This window comes from Pygocentrus nattereri, chromosome 22 (assembly GCF_015220715.1).
Source record: "Pygocentrus nattereri isolate fPygNat1 chromosome 22, fPygNat1.pri, whole genome shotgun sequence".
In the NCBI taxonomy this organism is placed as follows: Eukaryota; Metazoa; Chordata; class Actinopteri; order Characiformes; family Serrasalmidae; genus Pygocentrus; species Pygocentrus nattereri.
Genome location: NC_051232.1, coordinates 11783325 through 11808155, shown reverse-complemented (window position 1 = coordinate 11808155; position 24831 = coordinate 11783325). Strand labels below are relative to the sequence as shown.

General features: G+C 39.5%; 1 protein-coding gene across 2 annotated transcripts in view; it reads left to right on the top strand.

Moving 5' to 3' along the window:
• ndst3 (N-deacetylase/N-sulfotransferase (heparan glucosaminyl) 3) overlaps window positions 1–23912 on the top strand; it is a 138397-nt gene extending 114485 nt beyond the window's left edge. The window contains exons 7-14 of one of the 2 annotated variants that reach the window (XM_017717433.2): window positions 265–447; window positions 2244–2340; window positions 6275–6398; window positions 9717–9891; window positions 14544–14714; window positions 16499–16608; window positions 18117–18219; window positions 21189–23912. In XM_017717433.2, coding sequence (XP_017572922.1) covers window positions 265–447; window positions 2244–2340; window positions 6275–6398; window positions 9717–9891; window positions 14544–14714; window positions 16499–16608; window positions 18117–18219; window positions 21189–21308 — 1083 coding nt within the window. In that variant the 3' untranslated portion in view covers window positions 21309–23912. The other variant, XM_017717435.2, reaches the window with a different exon arrangement.
• The last annotated feature ends 919 nt before the right edge of the window (window positions 23913–24831 follow it).

The following is a 24831-nucleotide window of genomic DNA, read 5'->3' as shown; positions in this document are numbered from 1 at the left end:
AAACACAGTGACAAATGGTTGTGAATTCTAGTGGTTGTTATTTCTAATACAGTGATGCATTTCACATCAAACCACTATGAATGGCTTTGTTTACGTCTCAACCACTAAATTATCAAGACATCTTGAAAAGCTGGTGGAATTTCCCTTTGAGTTGATTTAAGTGATATATATACGTAATGTGTTGAGGTATATTTTAAAGGCTGCTGTCTGTCTGATTGTCTATGAAACATATATTCAAATGTCTCTTTATGTTCTGTCCTGTAGATCAGTATCTTCATGACTCATCTGTCTAACTATGGAAATGACCGTTTGGGTCTGTACACGTTCGTCAACCTGGCCAACTTCTTGAAATGCTGGACCAACCTGAGACTGCACACGCTCCCCCCTCTACAGCTCGCCCATTATTACTTCACACTCTTTCCCGAGCAGAGGAACCCACTCTGGCAGGTCAGTGTGTGTGTTTTAATGGAAAGAGAGAGAAAAAGAACGAGAGAGATGTACCCGATGTGGCCAAAAGTATGTGGACACCTGACCATTACATGTGTTTGTTTGGACTCCTGACCACCTACATGAGCTTCGTGGACAGAGGATGTATGGGCATTAATGTGGAGATGCCCCCCTTTACAGCTATAAGACACTACGCATCAGAGCCTCTGATTGGTCGGTAAAATATTAAACAAAAATGGACAACTTTGAGGAGCTTCAGCAGATGCACTAATATTTCACAGAGAAATGCGCGTTTGTTAAATAAACAATGAATACCTCCTAAATGTAAGATGCTAAGTCTGTTATTCGGTAATGCTAACTAGCACTGAGCACCAACACATAGAGGTTATCTTATATTTAGGTACACATTGATGTGGATGAGGCTGAAGTTGGCTTTCTATTCACCAGCTTCGCAAACATCGCCATAGTTAGAACAGTGAAAGAATCGTTTTCCAACAGTCATAAAACTTATCATAAACTGTTATAGCGTCACGACAGGCAACACGAAACTGCAGAACATATATGAGCTTATGAGCTCGCGAAGGTGCTTTCGGCTTCACAAAATCCTCGAAAATTTTGTATAGCAATAAGTACACAGAGCCACACTGAAAACTCGCTAATCTTCATGACATTTAAACTTACACTTTATATGAATTTATTCAACATCTGACTTTTCAAAGTTTTTTTTTTAAGATGCGTTTTTCGCACATCTTGCAAATTTGAATAATTTTTGTTGGTATCTTAATTAAAGTACAAGCAAAGTAATCATGTACAAACTAGATTGTCACATTTCTAACATTGTGTGAAAACGTTAATTCGAATGAACTGAATTAATCATGAGAATCGCCCAGCACTAGGTCTACCACTTTGTGGCTGAGCTGTTGTTACTCAAAGACGCTTCCTTTTCACAATAAGCACTTACAGTTGACTAGGGCAGACCTAGCAGGGCAAATAAATTCACAAACTGACTTTTGGCAAAGGTGGCTTCCTGTGACAGTGCCACTTTTTAAGTCATTGAGCTCTTCAGTATGACCCATTCTACTGCCAGTGTTTGTCTAAGGAGTCTATATGGCTGAGTACTTGATATGTGCCTGTTAGCAAAACACCTAAACTTAACAATTAGGAGGGGTGTCCACTTTTGGCTGTATATAGTGTATATGTGTGTATGATGAAGCAAGAAATAAAGGTGTATGTCCATGTACATCTTTAATGAGATGGTTGTGTCAATGTTTTATAGCAGTGTTCAAGTACAATGTTATCGAATAGTCTTAGGTTTACTTGCTGTTATTTTGTTGCTGTGTTACTGAAGCTGATGTAATGTTCAAACTTCAGTTTAAATCATGATTTGCTTTATACTGTGTGAACGTTTCATGATTTGTTGACTAAAGGAAATGATCCACAAATACTCTGAATAAACACATAGATATTTCCTTCTGCTCAAATGTTTCCATTTCAAAAATACAAGGTTTTGTTACAATAGCGCCAATTTGTTTTTTTTTTAATCATTTCTGTTCTTTCCCATCTTAAGCAGAAAGACTTAAATGTGGTTACGTTTTTTTTAACTCAGTAATTAAACAAGCTGGACTAAATTGAGCGTATCGAGGTTTTATTCACCCGTTATGCACTTGATGTTTTTCTATTTTTTGTATGTTTGTATGTATTGATATCAGTGATGTAGAAACAGTAGATGGTGACTGATCATCCATTTCTTACTTTGCCATGCTGACTGAAATGATGATTTTTATGTATTTGTACAGAACCCATGTGATGACAAGCGACACAAGGACATCTGGTCTAAAGAGAAGACGTGCGACAGACTCCCAAAGTTTATGGTGGTTGGACCTCAGAAAACTGGTAATTACGCCATTTTAATGAAATGACTGCACAGTTTTAAATTCAAGTCTGCTCAGCTTAAAATATATTATAATAAAGTGACTACACAGATTTTCTGGAGTTAACTCAACTTGGGGACCTTAGAGTTCAACATAAACTTCTTAGTTTAGAAAAGAGTTCATCTACCTCACTGTAGTTCTCCATCTCAGTTAGGTAAACAATATATCAATTGTTTTTTACTCAGTTTTCCCACATGGGACTCCTTTACAGAATTCCATCAGATATTTTCTCCTCTTGGATGTTGACTTATGGATGGCTGTGGCATTGCTGTTGCTCAAACTGCAATATCCTGTCGGGGTGATGGCTTACTGTTTTCTGTGTCCATAAACATTTAATACAGTGTAGAAAATATGTTATTTTAATATTGAAAAAAGCCAGAAAACATGGTGCAACTGTCTAATAATTCACCCCTACAGTCCATATCTAGAAGCCCAAGAGGGGAACATGCCTGATGGCAATGGAATGTCACAGCTAGTAGGGACATTGAATAAATTGAGTACATTGTTTACCTAACTGAGATGTAGAAGTAGATAAGGGATTAGGGAGAACTAAAATGTTTGAGCATAATTCATCACTCCAAAGAAAACGTTTCCACTGCCCCAGTAACTGCATGTTTACACTACGACAGCCGACACTTGGCATTGCACATAGTAATCTTATGCTTGTGTGCAACTGGTCAGCCATAGAAACACATTTCATGAAGCTCCTGACACATAGTTCTTGTGCCTGTGTTGCTTCCAGAGGCCATCTTGTGAGTGTAGTGAGTGATGCAACAAAAAATAGTTGTAATGAACAGACAGTACCAGATGCTTGCAGAAGATCAAAAGGTTTAATAAGCATTAATAAGGTTTAATGGTAGCAGAATCCAAAAAGGGGCAAAACAGAAGGCGAAGTCAGAGTCCAGGCCAAAAAGTCAAAACACAGGGTAGTAATCCCAAAAAAGCAAAAGTACACAAGGGAAAGACAGGAATCGTAAATGGTAGAAACATAGCCAAAGTTCAGAACACAAAACAGAAGGGAAACACTCAGCAATCACATGAATACAATACCTCGCAATGGTTCAAACAAAAGCCCGGGCTTAAGTACTCTACATATGATTAGAAGTGCACAGGTGAAGACTGTCAATAATCAGGCGATTGTGATCGCTGATAGGTGCGTAGTGAAACCACGTGATCAGTCACTGAATCCTGGGTGATGGAGTCCGAGTGTGCCTGACCAGTCACATGATCTCCCCAAGCATTCTGGGAGACGAAGTCCGTTTCCATGTCAGATACCGCTGAATGCGTGACAATAGACAATTACACACCTCAACACTCAGTAGTCTTGCTCTGTGAGTTTAGTTTCTATGAAGAATGCTGTTGCCTGATTTTACACACCTGTTATCAATGGGTGTGGCTGAAACACCTAAACTCAATAACTAAGAGGGCTGTAGAAGGACTTTTGGCCATATAGTGAATATAGTCTTAGGTAAAACCCTCAAAACTATATAAGGTAATGTATTTGTAATCATTTCATGTAATAACCTTTTGAAGGGTGGCTTTTAGAGAGAGGTATTAAACTCTTCAGGCGTCTGGTTCTTATCACCACACTGTAAACAGTTCTGGGTCAGTACGTTTCTGTAGATTGGCGGATTCCACATCAAACCAATCTGAAAGATTTTGTTTACGTCTTAATGATTGAATTATCCAGGAATTCTAAAACTGTTTGAGTTTTTTTTTTTCATATTTGACCATTTAAGCACTTTTAAACTTAAAACTACTGCTGTTTTTAAAATTTTGGATAGCATAAAACTATATTGGCACCTACTGGTGATTTTCAGCTCTAAAATCTGTATCACTGACAGTATTTTCATATTGGTCGAGCCCTTGTGTGTGTATGTGTGCATGTTCCTTACCGTCTTTAGATGGATGAAATTTGTAAAACATTTTCTCCTGCAAGAACTCAAGGCCTGTGTGTGTGTGTGTGTGTGTGTGTGTGTGTGTGTGTGTGTGTGTGTGTGTGTGTGTGTGTGTGTGTGTGTGTGTGTGTGTGTGTGTTTTCGTGCACTCAGTTGTTCCCCTTGATCCCCCATCACATCTCACCTTGTATAGCTGGCACTGATGAAAGTGCAACCAGAGGCATTAGGCGCACTGAAGAAGAACAATACAGATACATAGCCTAGAGGAAGAAAGAGAGAAGGAAGGAGTAGGAAAAGAAAAGAGAGCATGAGAAGCAGAGAGAGGGAGAGAGTGTGTGTTGGCTGTGTTGTCTAGCTAAAGCAGTTTGATTGCTGTCAGGACTCTGTCTTGTTAGACACTTTCTGCTTTCTTTCAGCACAAACTTACCAAACACTCATACACACATTCACATCTCTCTCTCTCTCTCTCTCTCACCCACACACACACACATCCATGCCAACTTTCACAAGAAGCCAAACACCACAGATCAATGGAAGCAAGCATCAGTGTAAGCAGTTTAAAAAGATTTTACAGTTAAAAGGATTTCCAATGTATTTTCTTCAGCGTTTCTCCATAATTCAGCGGTTGAGATGTCAACAAAGTAATCCAGAGCGGTTTAATGTGAAATGTCTCAGTGTAGAGAAACTTCTATACAGGAGGTGGTGGTAATAGGAACCAGAGGTTGCAATGATGACAACACAAATATAGCCAATTACCATCTGAAATGACCAGAGAACCTACACGTCTTCTGAGATGATATTGTAGTAGTAATGATAGTAGTAAAATAGTGAGAAATGCAAAAAAAAAATGCAAGTCCTTTGGGGACTATTTTGCCTTATAACACCCTGCATGTATTTAAAAAAAACCAATGTATACATAACCACTTTATGTTATAATTGAATGCGAGTTGGCTTTTAGATGCATTAATCGTTTAAGGCCCAAACAATAATTGGATTTTTCAGAATCAGAATACTATTCTATTTTTCCATTTAATCTGTTCTCCTTCATTAATCACAAAATTTCTTAACACTGCTGTTGCCATTATTTGATGTACAGAGCACAAACTAACAGAAAATCCATAGATTTTTATTTAGTCTTTTAAGGCCTAAAGTGTTTTCTCACAAAACAGGTCCCACCCAAAACCTGATTGGTTGATCTCTGTCACAAATCAGGCTGATAGTTAAAAAATGTTAAATGTTAAAATAGGCCTTCTCTTCAGCTCCTGAAGTCCTAACCAATGGGAGAGCTCACATGGCTGTATTGATGTTGATACCATGGAGAAAGAAAAATCCTGATTGGCCATTTTACACTTGATGTGTCAAGAATTTAACCCATTCTTTTCCATCTAGAACTTAACAATGAAACGAGTAGTACTGTAATACATTCAGAGTTTAAATACAGGCATGATTCTGTGGAATAAAATTTATAGACATGTCTTTTCTAAAGGTCTAGAAGGCCCTGAGAGTTTCCTTCTGTATATCTGTCAGTAATGTTCTGTTTAACTAAAACTACTGGTGTCCAGTATGAAGCTACACTGGCCAGCTGTTATGTTGATTTTTTTTTTTAGCTCCTTAAGGTGGCTCCAGTATTGGTGGTAGAAATCTGTTGGGCACTAATTAAGAATCAGTTAGTTGTACATTATTGCTGCAGACACATAGTACATATTAGGACATGTGAGTCCATATTATTTTTAGGAAGTAAAGTTGTTCGCGAACTTTTGATCTGTGGTGTACATGCTGTACACACACATCCCACTCCCTCACAAACACAGCTGAAAAATCCATGCTGTAAATAGAGTATTGATCACAGCACATCACCTCACCTGCTCCTATCAGCCTGCTCCATGTGCTACACTTAAACTGCAGGAACTGTATGCATTACATTATCATTATCCACACGAGGCCTCATCAGTCTTTCTCTCCTGTCTTTGTCTCTTTTCCTCGCTCCCTCTCTTTCAGGCACCACAGCGCTCTACCTCTTCCTCCTCATGCATCCCTCCATCTCCAGCAGCTTTCCCAGCTCCAAAACGTTTGAGGAGGTGCAGTTCTTCAACACCAACAACTACCACAAAGGCATCGACTGGTAAAGACCCTGTGTAATTTATATACACTGCTCAAAAAAATTAAGGGAACACTCAAATAACACATCATAGATCTGAATGAATGAAATATTCTCATTGAATAGTTTGTTCTGTACAAAGTTGAATGTGCTGACAACAAAATCACACAAAAATCATCAATGGAAATCTAATTTATTAACTAATGGAGGCCTGGATTTGGAGTCACACACAAAATTAAAGTGGACAAACACACTACAGGCTGATCCAACTTTGATGTGATGTCCTTAAAACAAGTCAAAATGAGGCTCAGTATTGTGTGTGGCCTCCACATGCCTGTATGACCTCCCTACAACGCCTGGGCATGCTCCTGATGAGGTGGCGGATGGTCTCCTGAGGGATCTCCTCCCAGACCTGGACTAAAGCATCCGCCAACTCCTGGACAGTCTGTGGTGCAACGTGGTGTTGGTGGATGGAGCGAGACATGATGTCCCAGATGTGCTCAATCGGATTCAGGTCTGGGGAACGGGCAGGCCAGTCCATAGCTTCAATGCCTTCATCTTGCAGGAACTGCTGACACAGTCCAGCCACATGAGGTCTAGCATTGTCCTGCATTAGGAGGAACCCAGGGCCAACCGCACCAGCATATGGTCTCACAAGGGGTCTGAGGATCTCATCTCGGTACCTAATGGCAGTCAGGCTACCTCTGGCGAGCACATGGAGGGCTGTTCAGCCCTCCAAAGAAATGCCACCCCACACCATTACTGACCTACTGCCAAACCGGTCATGCTGAACGATGTTGCAGGCAGCAGATTGCTCTCCACGGCGTCTCCAGATGTCTCACGTCTGTCACATGTGCTCAGTGTGCTTTCATCTGTGAAGAGCACAGGGCGCCAGCTGCGAATTTGCCAATCCTGGTGTTCTCTGGCAAATGCCAAGCGTCCTGCACGGTGTTGGGCTGTGAGCACAACCCCCATCTGTGGACGTCAGGCCCTCATACCATCCTCATGGAGTCGGTTTCTAACCGTTTGTGCAGACACATGCACATTTGTGGCCTGCTGGAGGTCATTTTGCAGGGCTCTGGCAGTGCTCCTCCTGTTCCTCCTTGCACAAAGGCGGAGGTAGCGGTCCTGCTGCTGGGTTGTTGCCCTCCTACGGCCTCCTCCACATCTCCTGGTGTACTGGCCTGTCTCCTGATAGCGCCTCCAGCCTCTGGACACTACGCTGACAGACACAGCAAACCTTCTTCCCACAGCTCGCATTGATGTGCCATCCTGGATGAGCTGCACTACCTGAGCCACTTGTGTGGGTTGTAGAGTCCGTCTCATGCTACCACGAGTGTGAAAGCACCACCAACATTCAAAAGTGACCAAAACATCAGCCAGAAAGCAGAAAGGTACTGAGAAGTGGTCTGTGGTCCCCACCTGCAGAACCACTCCTTTATTGAGTGTGTCTTGCTAATTGCCAATAATTTCCACCTGTTGTCTATTCCATTTGCACAACAGCTGTGAAATTGATTGTCAGCCAGTGTTGCTTCCTAAGTGGACAGTTTGATTTCACAGAGGTTTGATTTACTTGGAGTTATATTGTGTTGTTTAAGTGTTCCTTTCATTTTTTTGAGCAGTGCATTTATTGTTTGCCCACATCTCAGTCAGAAACTCATAACTATGTCAGACCAACAGAAATCATACTTAATTGCTTAGACTAAAACCAATAAAGGGCCCATGTCTTACTATATCTATTTTTTCTATTGAGGTCCACTCATTTTTGTGGTTTTATATATCAAAAACAGTCTGAATTCGTTTTTACATAAGCATTTTCCAATTTCTTTTTATCTCTAAAAATTAAAGTTACTGTTACTGTTTTCTATATATAGACTTTATAGACTGGGGGGAGATGAATGGTACTTTTTCTTTACGTACAACATCAAACTCCTTTACAAAAGTGAGCAAAGTTCAGTTTTCCATGAAATGAGCCCTTTAGTTTATGTATTTAATGGCTTGTAATCTGCTAATTTTATATAGCATCCCATTTTGAATGTTTGTAGTGATCTGGCATGAGGGTTTGCAGACAGAATAGTTCAACATAAAATTTTATTACCCTTCACTGCTAATGTTTATAAGCCTATGCTTTATTTTCATCAGTTAGGGCTACTATAACTAAGTTAAGTTAAGTGATACTTTTTGATCCCACAACCAGGGAAATTCCACCTCCGCATTTAACCCATCCGTGAAGTGAAACACCACATACACACTAGTGAACACACACACACACACTAGGGGGCAGTGAGCACACTTGCCCGGAGCGGTGGGCAGCCCTATCCACGGGCTTAACTACCAAGACAAACTTGGTTTTCTTTGCTAAAGCTTTAGCTTCTAGGCTCTCAAGGACACTCTAGGCCAAGAGGCACATTACCAATTAAAGCAGTTAGGTTTTGGGTTCCATTTAGGGATGGCAAATTCTGACAAACCTAAAATAGCTGGCACAAACACAGCACTGTGTTTTAGGCATTACTGAATAAGTGATCTGTAATGTAACAGATATGACAGTAGCTTAATGTAACAGAAGCAACATGACATTTATATAAAGTGTCAGATACCTTAGCACTGTGTCATGTGGCTAAATATCCTAGTTGTGTTATTGCTGTAAACTACATTTAAGATGGTTTAAAATCTACTATATCACTTCATATCAGTGGCTTACTACTAGGCAAATAAAATGTAAATGTAAATAAAAGAAAGCAGCAAAAGCATTCTTTGAGACTCATTATGAGACTTACTCAGATTTTTTTCCTTCTGACATGTTTAGAGGACAGTGCAAGTAATGTTTATTCGTTAGCTAATTCTCATGTTTTTAGCATATATACCACCAGAGTATTTTTTTTGTTTATATTTTCGCTGTTAAGAAAAAGCTTAGCTTGACTACACACAATTCTGTGTAACTGAACATTTGTGTGTCAAACTGTGTAGTGTATCAATTCGACACTACTACCAGTGTTAGCTGCTACTTTAACAGCTAGCAAGTAAGATGGATAGTAAGCAGTAGATTCATACAATGAACAAGAGACAACAAAACTTTATCAGCTACAATTTCATAATCGTGACAGCCCTATCTGGAGTTGTACTCTTGTGCCGTCATGGATACAAGTGCGCAAATTCAGTGTGTTTGTCGTTTAACAGTTATTTGTTTTATTTATGTAAAACTGAATATTTGTTCATTTCTATAATAATAATAGCGAATTACTTTTTAACCAGATTCCACAGTGATGGTGAGCAAATGTTTATGGGCACCAGACTGCTTGTGGACCACTGCTCTACACTGTGTTTGCATGTGTCCTCTTTAAGGTACATGGAGTTTTTCCCCGTGCCATCCAACGTCAGCACAGACTTCCTGTTTGAGAAAAGCGCCAACTACTTTCCCTCAGAGGACACGCCCAAAAGAGCCGCCGCGCTGCTGCCCAAAGCCAAGATTCTCACTCTGCTTATCAACCCTTCCGACAGAGCCTACAGCTGGTACCAGGTACATCTCCAACCTATCACAGAAGAAAAATCCATTCTAGTTTATCACTCTGTTCACCAAAACCATCAACAGCCAGCTGGTAACCCATTTCAACCAGTCTCTTAAAATGAAATATTTACCTATCACTACATCTGTTATAAAAATACCTACAGTGGTGCCACAGTAGAATTAAAAACGTGAGATTTTCTGGTTTAAAACCTTCTGGTGATGTATTGAAGATGGGAGGAACCTTTGAAAAACTAGAAGCCCTTTTGGGACAAAATCATGCTTATGAGCTTTTTTTTGACCTGTCAAGATGACTAATCATGAAGGAAGCCAGGAATCAGTAAAGGAAACTTTACTGCTAAGAAGCTGAATATCACATCTATTTTTCTTAGCCTCTACATCAGTGATGTATTGGATTTTTTTTAACACTTTTGAGAGATTTGGACTGGCTGTATGACATTTGTGCAGGGCATGCCAGGTCATGTATTGAGAGAACATTATTTTACTGTTGACATTAATCAATACAGAATCCTGCATTCGTAAACACCTACCTTGTACTTCCACTCACTGGCCACTTTATTAGAAACACCTACTTTGTACTTCCACTCATTGGCCACTTTATTAGAAACACCTACCTTGTACTTCCACTCTTTGACAATGAATGAACCAAAACAAATGGCAGCCCAAAATTACTTGTGGTGGGGCGGGGGGAGTCTGGTTCCATTGACTTACATTAAAAGTAAAGTAGGTTTTTTCCTTCTCCTGTAAAATTTTGGGTTTTCTTTTCTTTGGGTTTTCTTACAGCTACATTTTCTGTAGCTCATCTATTGATGCACAGTTTAACATTTGCCCTCTGCTCCATTCACCACTCACAGGGGCATCAACAAATGAGCTACAGTCATTAAAAAATTGTATGTCATCAAGGGGGTATTTCCAATAAATTGGCCACTGAATGAAGGGAAGCTGCAGACAGGCAATTTGCAGGCCAGCACTGCTGTACGTTAAAGAGAAGCTGGTTAAAGAGGGGATCAATACTGCAGGAAGGGAAAGTCAATGCCACGTTAGATTAACATCACCGTGCACATCGTCTTTTAAACCTACTTATTGAGCTCGTTCTGCGAGGTCAGGTGAGCCTGTGTGCTCAATGCTTCATTTTTGAAGATTTTGAAGACACAGTCGTGGAGTTGGTGGATTTTTAGTGCAAATCAACAGCCATGAGAAGTTTCTCATAGCTTCTGATGTGTTTGGCCTCCTAGTAGGCAGCATGTGCATATCCATACGCCCATGTTTGTTATTTTAGCTTCCAGACTTCAGCAGGAGAGAGACAGAGGGAGAGAGTAAATTTAAGAGAAGAAGGGAGAAATTGAATGAATGAAAGAGAGCGAGAGAAAGAGAGAGAGAGAGAGAGAGAGAGAGAGAGAGAGAGAGAGAGAGAGAGAGAGAGAGAGAGAGAAAGAAAGCGAGAATCTCATCAGCAGCAAGCCTCAGGAGGTCCCAGCGTGTGATTATTACCAACTAAGACAACATAGAAAAGAGAGAAAGCTTTCGATCCCATTTCCCCTGTTAATATGTGTGGTAAAAGCTATTCAGGGTATTCTGCCCTGGCAGGGCCTCTGTACTATAGAGACTCAGTAGCTTTTAGAGCCAGGCATTCAGTCAAAACATGAGAAAAAAAAAAACTTTGTGATAATGCTAATTTCTGGTAGCTAATTTCCGGGATTCTCACAGTTTGTTAGCCCTAAGCTAACAGTGATTCTGGCTGTTCTAGATAAAGCATCTGAAAGATATTCTATGTTTTACTTGAAGCTTGTGACAAATATAGTAGCATATATTTTACCTTGTGGCAGTTTCACAGTGACTTTAAGTAGTGGGCTCTGGTATAGAGCTGCTGCCCCTTCTATTTCTCATGACCCCCTATTTAAGCTGCTGCTCATATTCAATCAGAGAGACTACAGTGACTTTATTTCTCATGAAATTGATCCTGCCTATTGAAAATCAAAACGTGATTGGTTGATTCCTCTGTCACTTCATAATTGTGCTGATGGTTAATCTTACTCATTAGGACTTCTCTTCAGCTCCTGAAGTCCTAGCCAATAGGAGGGCTTAGATTTATCTACCTAGATATCACAGAGAAAAAACATTCCTTATTGTCAAATTTTCCATCAGATGATTAATGAATTTAACCCTTTTGTCCCCATTAAAAATGTATATTATTTGCAGAGGTTAAATATAAATATCGGATTGAGATCTGGGGAATTTGAAGGCCAGGGCAACACCTTGAACTCTTCGTCATGTTCCTCAAACCGTTCTTGAACAATGTGTGCAATGTAGCATGATGTATTATCCTTCTGAAAGAGGCCACTGTCATCAGGGAGTACCACTGCCACTACTGTAGGTTGCACTTGTCAGTATGACAGCCACATTGATGCCCAGACTGCCCAGAACATCAGGCTCCCTCTACTTGCTAGTTATTTTCCAACAGTGCCATCACTTCATCAGGTAGATGGTGCATGTGCACCTGGCTGGGACTCATTGGACCAGGCGGCCTTCTTCTGTTGCTCCACGATCCCATTCTGACGCTCATCTGTCTAATGTAGGAGCTTTGAGCAGTGGACAGGGTTAGCACAGCCATTCTAGATTGGACTTCAGAAATGCAGGCCCATGTGCAGCAAGGGGCAATGCCCTGTGTGTTGTGACACATTCCTCCTGTAACCATCATTAAAAATAGATGTGACTTGTGCTACAGTAGCACTTCTGTCAGTTCTGACCAGATAGGATAACCACTGTTGCCCTCATGCATCAGTGAGCGTTGGGAGCCCAACACCCTGTCGGCAGTTCGTGGTTCATCACCATTTCACTGACCCAGTCACCTGGCCATAACTTCTTGGTCTATGTCAAAGACACTCCATTTCTCTTGCATCCAACACGATTATAAGAAGCAATTGTTCACTTGCTGTCTTATATGCCACAACCTGAAATGTGCCTTTACGAGATATTCCATTCTATTCTCCTCAATTCTTCCAATGTTGGGAACCCTAAAATACTGGAAAGACTAAGTTTTCTTTGGGGGCTACTTTGCCTTATAACACCCTGCACCCACCTGACTGTGAGTAATATATTTTAATATGGGATAAGTTAATGTCTTAACTCAAAACTATCATAAAACAGTGTCTCAGGCACCAGACCATATATTCATAATCATGTCATATAATAACTTTCTGTGATGGAGCTTTTAGAGGCATTAAACTCTTCAGATGTCTGGTTCCCATCACTGCCACTGTGAACAGTTCTACTCATGGAGCATTTCACTTCAAACCAGGCTGAATGACTTTGTGACATGTTATTTAATTATGAAGAATTTTTGTTGAAATTGGCATTTAAATATAATGCGCTAGACACAAATGTATTTAGACCTATTGTTTTTTTAATTTCACATTTAAAGTGTTTTGATAACAGTGGGAGTTAATAACTTAAAAATTAATATATTGTAATGTTCTATTTACAGTCCTTTTTCATCAAATTTGAACACTACTTTGAAATTTGAGGTGTTTTGTTAACAATTTCATACTTGATGGTTTACAGTTTTTTTTTTTTTTTTTAGTTAAGTGGCTTCCCGTGTGAAAGAAAAATAAACTTTATGGACTTTTCAACAGTGTATTTCATTTGAAAAGTACATACTTTTAATGTTTACACTTCAAACATACTTTAATACATACTAATTGTATAATTTTGGAGAAACTAACTTATAACTCATTAAATGTATATAAAATATTAAAATAAATAGATGCTCTTTAGAGTGCTATCTTTGAACAACTTTACTTACGTAAAACTTGTTTACGTGAAAATTTTACTTACGTAAAAATTTACTTAAGTAAATTTGTTTGCAGCATGTAGGCAGTGTTATTACACTTGGAATACAGTATAAATATGCTACTGGATTTACTGATACACCTCTGTGCAACTTATGGGGTTAAGTGCATTGAAATTCTATTAATATCACTAAATACACAGAAATACTGCCATTAATAGTAAGACATAATACATAAGTACACTCAAACATATAATTAGGTATAACCAAACTTATGTATTCTGAAATTATGTAAATTTCATATATATATATATATGTATATATATATATATATATATATATATATATATATATATATATATAAATTTCCTTATCACATAGTAAAGTAGAGTATGTATGTAGGTGTATTGATACGTGTGTGTGTGTGTGTGTGTGTATATATATGTGTGTGTATATATATATATATATATATGTGTGTGTATGTATATGTATGTGTATGTATATATGTATATATATATATATATATATATATATATATATATATATATATATATACACACACATACACTATTAAGTATATTGTGGATATAAATATTGACTTAAATATTATTTTTCACAAGGGCTGTTGAGTTTGTGCAGTTTATTCTATTTGCTGAAAGGCATATATGACTGACAGTCATGTAAGTCAGTAAAACACTGGAATCTATCACATTTATGACTATTAAATAATATTGGACAGAAATAACTGGTTAACAATTTTTTATGACAAAATATGTCATTCAGTTTTGTTCATGTTGTGGTTATATTTTTATCGCCTATTATATTGAGCTTATAACACTTTCCTCCATTTCCATGGCAGCACCAGAGAGCTCACGAAGACCAAGTGGCACTGCGCTTCAGTTTCTATGAGGTGATTTCAGCCAATCAGCATGCTCCTGCTGAGCTGCGCTCACTGCAGAACCGCTGCCTTGTTCCAGGCCTCTACGCCACACATCTGGAGAGATGGCTCACTTACTACCCACCCAGCCAGGTACACACTCTCTACAAACAGCCTAGATGACAGGGGCTGATCGAGGGTCCAACATGGCTTGGCTATTCAGCTATAGGGACATTAGCATGGTTCAAACAAACAGTGCGTACGTTACATCATCTGCGCGTATTTGCGGCATGAAATAAAACCAGTGTAACAGTTACAACAAAAATTACTTGAGGAATAATTTCAACCAGGATTGTACTTGGCATGACAACTTTTGTTAATTAATTTGAAAACCTTTTTAGCAAAATTGTTATTATTTATACAAGCAATGCAAACATCTCTGCTACATAATAAAAATGTAAACATTTTTACACAAAACATGTCAGTGTCTCAATAACTCATCATCTCATGCTGTTCACAAGTCGACTCATTGTCTGCTGAGGCATGGCATCCCACTCTTCTCGAAGGGCAGCCCTCAGGTCATTGAAGTTCTGGAGAACAGAGTTACGAGCCTCTACACGGCAACTCAGCTGATCCCATAGGTTTTCTATGTGATTCAGGTCTGGAGAAAGTGCAGGCCGCTCCATTTGAGGTACCCCAGTCTCCAGCAGCCATTCCCTAATGATGCAACCTCGATGAGCTGGAGCATTGGCGTGCATGAAGATGAAATTAGGCCTGTGTTGTTCATGCAGAGGCACAATGACTGGATTAATGATGTTATTCAAGTAGTATGCGCCACTGGGTCACTGTACCATTCACAAAGTGTAGGGCAGTTCTGTATTGACTAGACTCACCTGCCCACACTGTAACTCCACCACCACCACCACCACCACCTTGGCGTTAAGCCTTGATAGAGAACAGCAAGTTGTGCAAAAAGTACTGAAACATTGAACAGCTGGACATGTGCATTCAAAAGTTTAAAGAAGGTCACATAAAGTTCAGCTGTAAAGGTTAGAGTGCATTTTAGGATCATCCTGAAATTTCACCCGAAAGCCAACTATCCCTATTCTGATAGACTTCCGGTCTTATTTTGGGGGATTTCTCTAGGTTGATGTGATATGCTTAACCCCATAACAGGCCAAAGTTTTATAAGCTAAGAATAGCTCATCTAGTTTGCACTGAATGCATCATTAGAGAGGTGGAGGGGGGTTACATAGCATTTATGGAAACAATTAATGTTACGTTACGAGGAACGCTCATTTCATTAGCTCAGTTGTAGATGACCACATGGGGAAAAAAAAAACACAGGTGTGCTGTGGAGTAATAGAAACTGAGACTAGGCCACTGTGTTAGAGTGATGAATTACAGCACTGCCCTCCCTGTTGGCAACACCATGCCATGCCACTGCATATGACTCAAGTATGCATTAATCAAAGTAAACAGGCTTGGTGAAAAGAGCCTGTGTTGAACATGGCGATTTAATTTTTGACCATAGAATAGAGCAGCAAACATTAGCGTAATGCAACTGAAATTGAAATGACATCTATAGTACATTTCTACTAAATCTGTCTCATCCTGAGATGGTCTGCAACGAAAACTTTAATTAGAAATCTTTCCGCCTAATGACGTTATTTTATTACTGCAGGCACATTTCTCAGTGTAAACTTCATTAAGTTCAATTATGTGTTAGAAAGGTAACTAGGCCTGTTTTTATGTCCTGGTTTTGCACTATTTTTGCTTTAACTGATTTAGTAACGGAAATGTTAAGATATTGGTTCTCATCAGAGTGAACCCATTCATGTTATCATTTTGTTGTGAAGCCATGATACATGCACACACCTTTTCAAAACCAGTAGCTAATGTCTCCTGTGTGTGTGTGTTTGTGTATTTGTGTCTAGCTTATGATAATTGATGGTCAGCAGCTGCGGAATGACCCTGCAGCTGTGATGGACGAGGTGCAGAAGTTTCTGGGCGTTTCTCCATACTTCAACTACTCCCAGGCTCTCACGTGAGTTCAGCGCGCACACACTCACACACACACACACACACACCTGATAATGATGGATTTGAATGACAAATTCAGCGTGCTACCATGGATCATTTGCTCCTCCCCATCGCCTGTTATTTGCTAGCTCGTTCACACTCGTTCAACCTGATTGGATGGCTAATAGATTATACGCTTCTACAGCAAATTAGAGGAGTTTGAATATTCTCTAATACAGCTACAAGCCATTAATATTGTGCCTGACAAGAGGATTAGCTTCATCAGGAATTTGTAATTAAAACGACTCATTAAGCATTCCTCTCTCTCTCTCTCTCTCTCTCTCTCTCTCTCTCTTTGTATGTCTGTCTGTCTGTCTCTCTCTCTCTGTGTTGTTTAATGAAGATCTGGTCGGTCGCTCTGTTCTCAAGTGATTTTCAAGTTTTCGAGAGCCAATGCAGTAAAACACATTCATCTCCCAATGTGCAACATGCCAAAAGATACTCAATTTACACTTGTCTCTCCCTCACAAACACACACACACACACACATTGTCAGGATTATAGCATGATATCAAGGCTCATTTTACATATGTGTAAATACCGCCCATGATAATGTATTATATATGTATGTCACATATCTTTAATATAGCAATTTTACAGGAGAAGCTAAAAACATTTTTTGAAGCATGTCTATTGGGCCGTACAACACAAAGGGCAGGCAGCTGGTCTGCTCCAATGATGGACAAACACACACATATACACACATATATATACACACACACACACACACACACACACACACAATAAAAGTGTATTAGTAGTAATATTAGAAGTTTTGTAAGCCTAACAGTAAATCTACTCCCAACCTAAACAGCAGAAGTCAAAAAGAAATGTTTTTTTCAAGACATTTTTGTCCTGAGAAATGTACAAAAACAGATAAAAACACACAAACAGTCACACGCACAATTTTAATGATGATTTCACTTAAAGACTCGGGGGGTAGAGGGTGGGTTCCACATTTGGAGCCTCTCATGTGGGTCCAGGAGAAGTGTGAGACTAATAGGACGTCTGGGAGCGAAAGGAGGAGAAAAAGAGCATATCATTGAAAGTGAGGCTGTGCGTGTGCCTGTGAGAGAGTGTGTGTTGGCAGACATGATTCCTCTTTGGGTGTGTTCGCTGTAGTTTAGGTCAAATATTCATGTGTGATCTGTGTTTTGCAGCTTAGCCAGTGGACTAATTAACACCCCCGCCTACACATCCAAACACATCTACCCCCACACTCACACAGTGCTGAGAGAGCAGCGAGTGCTTATCAAACCAAAGCATGTCTCCTCTGACAGCCAGACAAGGTTGCAGCTGACATCTGTCAGCCTGAGATGTGAGCGCGTGAGTGTGTGTTGAGTGCATGTGTTGCTGAGTTTTCCATGTGGGGCGGATTTACTTCTTGGAGGCTGTCAAGACGAAATGAGACAAGATGATTGAGTTCTCATCCCTTGTATCTCTCTCTCTCTCTCTCTCTCTTTCCTCCTTCAGATTTGATCCTCAGAAGGGCTTTTGGTGTCAGTTGCTGGACGGAGGCAGAACCAAGTGTTTGGGTAAAAGCAAAGGCCGCAGATACCCCCCGATGGACGCAGAGGTACATTACAGTGCAGAATATTTACACAAACCTCAGCAGCACCACAGAGTTCTTACTCCTGTGTAAGGACACATAAAATAGACAGGGGAAAGTTCGTGGACACACTTTTAGTTGGCTTGATAAAGCCATTGATATCTAGGTGGTTGCTGGCCTGTTGCTATGGTATCCAATGAGTTTGTCAAGATGTAAGATGTTTCTAGGCCTTTGCTGTTATTCAGAATGGTTGCTAGGCCATTGCTAGGATGTCCAAGGTAGTTGCTAAGGTGGTACTAGGCCATTGTTAAGATGACCCAGGTGGTTGCTGAGGTTTTCCTAGGCCATTGCTAGGATGTCCCAGGTGGTTGCTAAGGTTTTGCTAGGCCATTGTTTGGGTGTTCCAGGTGGTTGCTAAGGTTTTGCTTGGCCATTGTTAAGGTGTCCCAAGTGGTTGCTAATATTTGTATCTATACAAGTGCTGGTACGTGAGTCTGCAGTGTCTGTGATGCTCAGAGGTGTCCTTTGTAACATCAAGGTAGATTTTAATGTTCTCAACATTCCACCATCAATTTCCTAAGGGGAAAAAATAATGGTTGAACAAATACTGTATAAAAAACCATACTAGCAGTCTGTCCCAAAAACACAAGTGCATTATTCCTGTATAAGACCCTACAGTCTCTTAGAGTGTCATGGTTGTAGTTTAAAAGATGGAGAATAATAGAACAAAGAGTGTTAAATTGCTTTGTCTGTATTGGTATCAGCTACTTGATTTTAATATTGGTCTAGCCCTAATACAAACACAATAGCTGGGCCCCAACAGATTGCATCTGTGCCAAACGATTCCTTTTAGTTGTTTATCAGCAGTGGTAGAGTTAGGATCATCTCTATCTTGTCTTATTACCCTGCAATGGTTGTGCATTTTACCCCATTTTACTTTTTTAGCTTCAGTCAGCACAGAAAAGGCATTTCAGCTTCATTGTCTGTAAGGACGGCATGCAGACATTATGTAATAATTAAATAAATATTCACAGTCTAACAACTACAAAATAAATCTTATAGTACGCTTCTAAGTAATTAAGTGGTTTGTTAGCTTTTTCTCCGTGCTCTTACTCCAAGCTCTGAAGTGCTACCATAATTCAGAAATCACTGAGCTCTTAGACCCTGCTAGAGCATCTAAATTAGATCATTATTAGAGTAGAAAATAAATAGAGTTCAGACAAACTCAAAATATTAGGAGAATCTATTCTATTAGAAATTAATTAATCTATTACTTCAATAAATCTGTTTCATATCTATATATAAGCAGTATTAGTATGAAGCCACTAAAACATATGCCTATGTGGGGTGTTATGTTTTGGGCAGGGACATGTAGGTTTGTATCGATTTATTTTCTCATACATCATTCCCTATATTCCGTTCCTCCAGAGGACACAGTGGGGGAGCACTGAACTAAATCATACACGGCTCTCCGACACTTCCGCCGGTGCCTTAGCAACCAAGTACTGTTGCACAGACCAGCTTCTGGCATTTACCATAAATGTGGCTATGTTAACATAAGCCGTCCACGCTCCAGCTCCATCTGGAGCCAGTTTAATGGAACGGTTTTGCACTTGCACTGAAACTGGCACTGTTATATTTCTGCATTTTTAAGATAAAACAGCATCCATGATCTATACACTGTAAATCACTGCACTGTGATTGTTGTGTACGGAACTACAGTTTGGAATTGCCTTTTAAAAAACTGGGATTGTTGTTTTCACCCAAAGAATGAATGTACAGTAGCATAAACAGAGATGAAAATGATTTTGAAATCGCTAAAAATGACAGAATATTATAGAATGTATCAGTATAGAATATGCATTACTTTTTTATTTTCTGGTTTGCAGAGTTGCAGCCCTTATTGTGTATATGTACAAGTGACAAGTGATTATGGGTTAGTGTTTATTGAGGCTGTTAATGGATTACTATCCTCGATTATCATGTATAGGATTGTTTATTTTGTTTATGGACTAATATCTCCCAATGTAGTGTATAGAAGTGTTTACCGAAGTTGTTTGTTGATGAATATCTTCTATTATGGTTCACAGGATGGTTTATAGAAGATGTTTATTGAATAATATTTTGTGTTACAATATTTACAAGTGCTTATTGAGTTGGTTATGGACTACTATCTCCTATTACAGTGTATACAAGTGTTTATTGAGGTTTATGGCCTAACTTGTTTTTAATGGCTGTTTATGGACTATTATCTCATATTATTGTGTACATGAGTGTTTATTAAGTTTAATTATTCTCTGATATCTCAAAAAAACTCAAACTATAAATCAAAGCTTGGAATAACCAACCATCAGTGCTTTAAAAATTACTGACTTCACTCTCAGAGTTTGTGTGTGTGTGTGTGTGTGTGGACACAGTAGCAGTGATGTAAGGCCCATCTGTCCATTCCTCTCTCTTTCATTTTTCTTCATTTTGCTCTCATCCGTCTTTCGTTTCTGTCTGTCTCTCTCTCCCTCATTGTTGCTGTCTCAGATGCAGATTCCCACATGACAAGCAGCCCACACACACACACGCGCACACACACACACACACGCGCACACACACACACACACGCACACACAAACACACACTAAACTTGCATAACACAATGTAACTATTTCTCTGCAAGTTACTGGCCACTTCGTACTTCCACTCACTGGCCACTTTATTAGAAACACCTTGTAGCTGCACCTTACTAGTGTAGAGTGTTACTATTTATGAGACTTTAGCGCATCTGTTTAGCCATCCTCTCGTCTTTGATCAGTGGACAGTTTCTGACCTCAGAGCTGCTCTTGGCTGGATATTTTTGGGTGATGGTTTGAAAAATAGAGCAATTTATGTCATGCATTAACCTGAGCAAATACCAGTTCCTAGACAAATGCTAATTCTCTCTCTCTCTCTCTCTCTCTCTCTCTCTCTCTCTCTCGCTCTCTCTCTCTCTCTCTCTCTCTCTGCAGTCTCGTGCATTTCTCTCTCGCTTCTACAGAGATCATAACATAGAGCTGTCAAAGCTTCTCCACAGGCTGGGTCAACCTCTCCCTGCATGGCTCCGTGAGGAACTCCAGAAAGTCAGGTAGCACTAACCACATGCCTCGACCCTTCCTGCTGCTCTGGGGGTCAGAGGTCAAGGAATCATGACTCCAAAGGACTCCGAGCACCTGGACAGAGTTCACCTGGATGCTGAAGGGGGTGGAGAATGAAAACATAGCCACCAATCAGCACGGATGCTGGCCTGTAAGCCCTCGAGCGGGTGTGCAAAAATGCCACGACAGCATGGACACGGGAACATATTCAGAGTGACTGCATCAAACCTCAAACATCAAAACAGCTTCGCACACACACACGCACACACACACACACACACACACACACAAACTGCCCACCTCCATCCTCCATGCAGAGTATTCGGATTCTCCTGAAGACCTCATGTAGCTGGATCAGCTGATCAGGGCCTGAATTAAAGTGATAGTTCAGTGACAAATCTAATTTGCACAGTTCACCCAGAACGTAGTGATCAGCTCATGATATGTTCGGTGTCTGAAGTTTCCTTCTTTAGTTTTGTGCTGGAGCTTCAGGGCTAATGTAGCTAAAAAGTAATGAAAACCTTTGTGTATGAATTGGCATTATGTAAACTGCAGACATTATATTTACATATCAGCCTTGAAGAAACATCGTTCCGTGTCTTATAGTAGAAATAACGATGGGAAACGCAGGCCTGGCAATAGTGGCGTTTGTGCTTGTGTGGGGGGTGATAGTGATTAGCCACTTTTTATCCTAAAAGTGCTTTGAATATGCACTAATGCATCTAATAGTGTGTTTTGTATTTCGATTTTGTTGGACATGAACGGGTATGTAGGGGTGTCCAGGTGTATTTCTAAGGATCAAGTAAGGATCAAATAAGCATAAAACATTTCAAACCTTTGTTTACTTCACTGTCATAAGCGGTTATTATTCACAACCTGTTGCTGTTAAATGTCTGTAGCTGTGGTGTTTCTGCTGTTTAAATGCAAGCAACATGCCACCAAAACCATGCACTAAATATACTCCTGCCGCGTTTTGCACCCTCGAGTCTCAACCCTTTAATTTATTGTGGAAAAGTGTTGGTTCGCTGGCTGCATGAGTGACTTCTGATTTAGTGATGTTGGCAGAAACGTTAGCGCTTTCAGATGAAAGTGAAAGGTGCTGCTACTGTGCCATATGAGGCAACATGAAAGCTTTGTATAATCAACACCCTATAAGATGATCATTTCACCTTAGAAAACGTAAATTAAGGCTGTCAGTTCAGACTTCAGTGATTTCAATGCAGAACTTGAAAATAACTTGTAGCCAAATGGTCAGATTTGACCACAGTCAATATTACTATAAAATGGTCATTTGGAAAAAAAACATCAGTCCAGAATGTCATGCTCCCAAGAAAATAAAATGATTTTACTGTAGTGTTAATTGACATAGCATCTTATCTGTGAAAACGCAAATAGCAGATCAGACTCTGCGATGGCTGATACTCAATATTAGACAGCTCTGATCAGATCAGGGGTCAGAAAGTGAACGGTGATGTCCCTAAAGCCCTTGTTGAAAACGGAATCTTCTTGTGTTCCTAATGCAAAACTGTCAGCCAACCAAAATATCCACTTGACAGTTTTCCTGTAGTCAAAACTGTCCGCTGATAAAGAACTAGAGGACAGGAGAGCTGAAAAAGTCAAACACACTGAAAAGGCTGTGCATGAATCAATCTCAAGGCATATATTCAGGTTTTTTCAAGCAATAGGTTTAAATAAATATGTAACTTTAATATGATACATTTATTATAACTATAATAATGTATTCCTATGCCGTGGAAATGATGTTGTCATGTTGAACATTAGCCTCAGAACTCCAATGTAAAACTTAAGAAGTAGACTTCAGACACCACACACGTCTTGGCTGATTGACTATGTTTGGGATAGGGAGAAAACTGTGTGCATTCGATTTTTGGTCAAACTCTTGCTGTGGACTCTAGCTCTTTAGGACTAGGGTCGGTCATAATGTGAAAGTTTTTATAGCCGCTGCTGACAGACGTCATTACTGTTCCATGCTCATCCTCATCGAGCACTAACTGCGACATTTTAAAAGAATTACTTTATTGTTTTCATCATTTTTCCTCCTGAGAACCTGCAGTTCATTTTCTCTCGCACTGACCATTGCTCAAATTCTAGATTTGCACTCATACATGAACTCTTTACCAAACAGCTGGTCAAGATTAGGGATGGCACTGCAAAGGCAACGCAGTCAGGCTGGACACTGATTGCGACGAGTCGTCGATAAGCTGCTAGTTGATGGAGTGATGTCACTGGCCGTCCTGATCAATACTGTTAAAAGGACTTGAATGAACACGCGAATGAAGCGAAATCAATTTATTCTGAATTAACAGTGAATTAAACAGCTCGCTGCTGATCAAATCCTGAGAACAGTGTGTCTGTGGGCGAGTGAGCGCGCGAGTGGGTGTATGCTTGTCTAGGTTAGCCATAGCCGTGCTCATTTGGCAGGAGCTGATTGATTTTTTTGTGTGAATTTTATCCTTTTTATTTTTCTTATTTGAGAACGTTTGCCTCATTTCCGAGAGAAAGTGCTTTGGAAAGATGTACATAACTATAAATATATAAATATATATTAAACACTGGAAATATGTTTTAGTAACCATGCAACTAGCTCTTTATTTTTGTCTGTGTGTGTGTGTGTGTGTGTGTGTGCTCATCATTCAGGTAAGTAGCTGGCAGCCCTTGCCATATTACATATTTTGTTGATTTTTTTTATTTTTTTTAATGAAAACTGTTATTCAGCTTTCTCAGTTTTTTTAGAATCATCTACAGCCCTGTTCATCATTTTGGACACTTCTAACTTACATAATTTAGTAATAATAATAATAATTTTATTCATGGAGCATGTTTCTTACTGGTGGCAACTCGGAGTGCTTTGCAGGCAGTTGATAAAGTTTAACAGTTATAGAAATCTGGGAAATTGTACAGAACCCACATATTACAAACATTTTATACATGTATCTGTGACCAGTTTGGTCTTATATTATTGAAAACACTGATTCCAAATTTGCCAAACATTACCCAGGCTTCTCTTAGTGTAGTAGACACCTCTCAGAAGTGTCAAACTACAAATGTGTCTGTGCATCATCTAAACGGATTTTTTTATAAAGCGTTTAGAATTTATATTTTGTCTCATGTCACTATATTCGCATATTTCTGATCCTGTTCCAGAGCTTGCAATGGTTTAGTGCATCCACAGGGTGGAGCCCCAGTCACATGAATGAGCTCAGACCTGCCCAACAACAGTCAGTCATTACATAAACAATTGAGACCAGTGCATTGATGTTAATGGTGGTGCATTAACATGTAGAAGCTGTAGATGAAGGACTGAAACTGGACGTTTTTACTACTGACACTGTTGATTTGGTAGTATGTTAATAAAATAAATCAATTCACTATATATTAATTGCCAGAAGTATGCAAGTTAAAAAATAAATTGTGCTCACATGAATATGAATACAATTGAACTGAAATATATAATGTTCATTTAACTTAATTAACCATGTGAGAATCTGGGGTTCAT